The sequence below is a fragment of the Calidris pugnax genome, unplaced genomic scaffold (genome assembly GCF_001431845.1).
Source record: "Calidris pugnax isolate Ruff unplaced genomic scaffold, ASM143184v1 scaffold1007, whole genome shotgun sequence".
Lineage (NCBI taxonomy): Eukaryota > Metazoa > Chordata > Aves > Charadriiformes > Scolopacidae > Calidris > Calidris pugnax.
In genome coordinates, this window is record NW_015091650.1 from 75,765 (window position 1) to 76,572 (window position 808).

At 62.3% G+C, this 808-nt stretch overlaps 1 protein-coding gene across 1 annotated transcript in view; it reads right to left on the reverse strand.

The window, feature by feature from the left end:
• Window positions 1–808, reverse strand: part of NR1I3 (nuclear receptor subfamily 1 group I member 3) — a 3,004-nt gene that overhangs the window by 1,733 nt on the left and 463 nt on the right. The window contains 1 exon segment of the mRNA XM_014961882.1: window positions 44–174. Coding sequence (XP_014817368.1) covers window positions 44–174 — 131 coding nt within the window.

An 808-nucleotide genomic window follows, 5' to 3' on the forward strand; every position in this document is an offset into this window, starting at 1 on the left:
CCCTCGTCCCCCCCCCTTGCTGTCCCCGTGCCATTGCACTCACTGTCCTTCCTCATGCCCACATCCAGGCACTTCTGGAGGCGACAGGCCTGGCACTGCCGGCGCTTGGCCTTGGTGACGGGGCAGCTCCGGGAGAAGGGGCAGGTGAAGTGGACGCCCTTGTTGATGGAGCGCCTGGGGGGGGGACACGGGGACTGTCACTGTGTGTCCCCATGGGGGGCAGCAGGGGCTGGGGGACAGGATGTCCCAGGGCAGGGGACGCCTCCAGCCCCTTGCACCCTCTCACCGCTGGGCCCTGGAGAAGCTGAGTGGTCCAAGCACGGGGTGGCAGCGGCCATCCCATCTTGTCCCATCCCGTCCTGTCCAACCCTGTCCTGTCCCATCTTGTTCTGTCCCATCTTGTTCTGTCTCACTCCATCGTGTCTTGTCCCATCATCCTGTTTGTCCCATCATGTCCTGCCCCCTTGTCCTATTTCACCCCATTCTGTCCCTTTCCACCCCATCCTGTCCCATTTCCATCCCATTCTGTCCCATTTCACCCCATCCTGTCCCATTTCCATCCCATTCTGTCCCATTTCACCCCATCCTGTCCCGTTTCCACCCCATTCTGTCCCATTTCATCCCATCCTGTCCCGTTTCCACCCCATCCTGCCCCATTTCACCCCATCCTGCCCCATTTCACCCCATCCTGTCCCATTTCATCCCACCTTGTCCCGCCCCATCCCATATTGTCCTTTCCCACCCTGTCCTGCCCCGTCCCATCTTATCCCCCCCACCCCGTCCCGTCCCACCCCCTCCCCCCCCCCCC